General features: G+C 27.6%; 1 protein-coding gene across 1 annotated transcript; it reads right to left on the bottom strand.

Moving 5' to 3' along the window:
• Positions 1-2,290: 2,290 nt before the first annotated feature.
• LOC136084512 (uncharacterized) lies at positions 2,291-3,743 on the bottom strand. The gene is made up of 3 exons (XM_065804595.1): positions 3,207-3,743; positions 2,738-2,854; positions 2,291-2,494 (listed from the first exon to the last, which is right to left on the bottom strand). Exons 1-3 carry the CDS (start codon positions 3,493-3,495, stop codon positions 2,382-2,384), a joined length of 519 nt encoding a protein of 172 aa, XP_065660667.1. The 5' UTR covers positions 3,496-3,743; the 3' UTR covers positions 2,291-2,381.
• Between the last annotated feature and the right edge of the window lie 381 nt (positions 3,744-4,124).

Raw genomic sequence — 4,124 nt, forward strand, 5'->3', positions numbered from 1 at the left:
TTGCAAAACTGCGTTTATCAAAGTATCAATTAAAAAAGTGTTTTTATTTCTTCCCACGCTCTCCTAATTTTTGAAGAAGCATGAATTTGGTACTTATTTCATGTCGGTAATACCTTTTATGAATATTATCTTAATATAAAAAAAAAATTAAAATTTTTAATCGTTTATATAAATGACTATTTACAGTAGATTGGAAATAGTTATATCTGATTAGTTTTATTTATATTTGATTATGTTTGGCATGGATAGAGACTCAATTAAAAAATAGTTAAATATTTTTCCTTATATTAATATGAGGAAAAGTATTACACTATTCATTACTTAAATATTTTAAATATAATTTAATAATTATTGACGTTTGAAGTTTTTTTGACTTACTGTGTAAGTTTGACCAACGCAAAAGATGCGGGGGTAAAGTGCGGAAAATTTCAGTGACGTAGGTGACTATTTCAGTATGATTAATATACTCAAAAGTTATATTTTGTTTAAATAGACGTCCGAGTACGAGGGCTTACTACATTCTACTCGGACATCCCAAGATGTACCCTTTAGGACTTGGACGGATAGACCTAAACGATACGTCCTGTGCCCAAGGACGTCCTGTACCTATTGGGTAGAGTCTTTAAAATTTTATTCTCGACTTTCTTTGACTTTTCCAATTTAAATATTCATTGAAAAGTATTTCAAGTATTTTAATTGAAAAGTTCTTTTTATTTTAACATTGTTTAATAGGTTTTTAGATTTAGATGGTTTAGCAAAGAAAATATATTTTGTTTTATTAGTATTCAATGAAAGTTTACTTGCTATAAATTACTCATTAAGATATACAAGTTACGTGTTAAAATAATGATAGTTATTTTTTAAACTTAAGTCTGAGAAGAAAACTTTAATGTCATCAGCAAAAATAATATAATTAAGTATTTTTGAGAACAAATAAATATCATTTATATAAATTAAAAACAGCAAAGGTCCAAATATTGCTCCATGTAAAACACCGCAGCTTGTTGATTCAAATCGTGTGCATGTTAAATTATATGGTACTCCTTGTGTACGATTTTCTAAATAACATTGCAGCCACTTTAGTTAGAGTGAAATACTTCATAATTGCGTAGTTTATAAATAAGAATCTTGTAGTTGACAATATCAAATGCTTTAGAAAGATGTAGAAAAGTTCCGAGTTTTCATAACCATACAAAATTTGATTCGCAAGATCAAATATTGCATGTTCCGTGGAATGCTTTTTGCGAAAGCAAAGCTGTTTATGATCAAGAATGTTATTACTTTCAAGATAATTGTACAAACTGTTGTGCATAATACGCTCTAATATTAAAAAAAAAAAACAAACAGGCAAGTATGGAAATTGGTCCTTAAGGCGGATTTCCACGAGACGAAAATATTCGCGCGAAGCGAATTTTTTCGTCGATAAACATGCGCAGTCGTCGATAAGCATGCGCAGATAAAACATTTCTGTTAATTTTGACAGAAATGTTTTATCTGCGCATGCTTATTGACGAAAAAATTCGCTTCGCGCGAACATTTTCGTCTCGTGGAAATCTGCCTTTAGTTAGATTTTTTATCGAGTCGTTGCTGCTTTTGTTTATCGGAATTATATTTGCTATTTTTAATTGGTTAGGAAAAATACCATCTTTTAAAGAAAGCAAAAAAGTTATAAATGAGTTTTTTCTATAATATCTGAGATTCCTTTTACAACATCAGGATTAATTTCATCCAGTCCTGCACTCTTACTTGTTTTCTGCATACTAACGATAACAATAATTTTCATTTACTCGACTAGATTATTTATTTACTAGTCGAGAAGGAAACATCGTAATAGCAGAGCTAATCGAGACGAGTTCCCTTCGTACCAAAGTACTACTCATACGCTGAGTCAGGGAAGCCGGGATTTGAGCCTGCAATCCTTCTGCTACGGCTAATCAAATTAAAAATATGACATGATTTAAAAGAATACGAAACTTACGAGTTGCTGGTAAGATATAAACTTCGAGACAACTAAAGAAATTGGAAAGCATGAATAAATCTCTGAGACAATAAACTTGATCGAGAGATTGTTGATCTGCTTATCAAAATTCCAAAAATGGTTTACAACAGTATTTACCCGATTATATACATTAACTTATTTGATTAACCAATTTTCTTTATCATCAAACCGTAAATCTAGATGGGAGTAGACATTACTAATTTCATTAACCAATTTTCTTTATTATTTGACCTAAAACTAGATGGGTGTAAAGATATAAACAAACAAACAAAAAAAATAACAATATTCAAGTCATTTTTAAATTTTATAAATATATTTCTTTTTTTATATTATAATCGAAAACTATATTTACATATATTTACAAAACTCATTAAAAACATTTTTAATTTGGTAGCATATTTTGTTTATCTGTATTTTCAATCGTTTCATGATTGGTGGTTACTTTTACGTCATCATTCATAAATTCATCTTTTTCAGTTGATTGAACAGGGAGATCTGTAATATTTAAAACTTTATAAATGAGCTTGTCTTCAAAACAAGCTCATTTATAGAGTAATCTCTTCAAAAGTACTAACATTTATTAAATAGTTTTATAAATTTATTTTGTTTTATAATCACTTTTTAGTTTGTTAGTTTTATTTTTTATTAACTAGTATTATTATTAACTATTATATAATTAGTTATTTTGTTTTTAAAATGTTTTATAAATTAAAAATACTTTTAAAAAATAAAACTTACGCGAACTTCGGAAACGTTTTTTACGGTATAAATAGATTAACATTAAAGAGATAAACAAACAGCAAAAAGCCATCAAAGTGTATAAGCCAATTTTTGTTTCAAATAATTCTCGTTCATCTAAAAAAAATACAAAAAATGCTTAATTAAATATAACCTCAGTAGAACTTCTACTGCAGAAAATTTTAACTTTTCTTTTTTAAAAAAAAAAAAACTAAAAGGTTTATACAATTATTTTAAACAACTTTTGGAAAAGTTCTAAACTTTATGTGAGAATATATGATGTAAAACTACTTGCTTCCGCTTCAGTAGCGTTCAAAATTTAGATGATCAGAAAATAAGTTAAAAGTTGTTTACTTGTCTAATCGCCAGCTATAAAAATTATTTACAATTGGAAAAAAAAAAAAAACAACTAATATACATTGAAAATAGAGTTAAAATTACAATTACTTCAAAGTAATAAAAAATGAACCTTTTTCGCTTTTTTTTTCAAAGTGCTCGAGGTTATTTATTTTTGTCTTGCTAACATATCCACAACAACATGTTTCACAGTTTTGATATGAAATACCTTCGTTTAAGTTACCACACAAACAAACAGCACACGAAAGTTGTCCATCAACAGTTTTAAATATATCTGAGCCATCTTTGTCTTTACCGCACGTTAGTTTGCCTATTATCGGTTTTGAATAAGTTTTTTGTACATATAAGATAATAAAGGATAAAAACAACAACAGAAAATTCATTTGATTAAAACTATACATTGACAATGAGAAATTTATACTTCAAATGCAAAACTTTTTCTCTTACTCTGTTAAAAGTTCATCGCAACTTATAGGAAATTTAAAATGACGTTTTTAAAAGGGAATTTCTATAAGTAATTTTTTTTAACATCAAACTGGGGAATTAACCAAACAAAAAATTATAAGTTTTAAAATTTAATGGTTAATTCCCCGATTTTACCAGCAATTGAATAGATTAAAACTTAATTTCATCACTTTTTTTTCGTTTGTTTATAAATGACCAAAATCAAACATCTTGAACTTTACACGCTGTATTGCGTAATTACGTAAATACGTTGTTAGCCCGCTGTCATAACCAGGATATCATTTAATTGGGGCATGAAAGTATAAAGCAGAAGTTCATCAAGCCGCAAACATGAAAGCAATTTCAAGTCGTCTCGGAGTATGCTTGTAACCGACAATAACAAAAACAAGTTTCACTAGACAAAAAAACAAAATTTACTGAAATGATTTTTATTAAAACATTTAAAAAAGAATGATTCTTAGGATAAGCTACATAGTTTTAACCATTAGTAATTGTAATTATTCAACAAAAGGTTTATTAAAACTCGGTAATTAAATAAAACCGCTTTATTTTAAAAGTACATGGG

Source organism: Hydra vulgaris, chromosome 09, assembly GCF_038396675.1.
Source record: "Hydra vulgaris chromosome 09, alternate assembly HydraT2T_AEP".
In the NCBI taxonomy this organism is placed as follows: Eukaryota; Metazoa; Cnidaria; class Hydrozoa; order Anthoathecata; family Hydridae; genus Hydra; species Hydra vulgaris.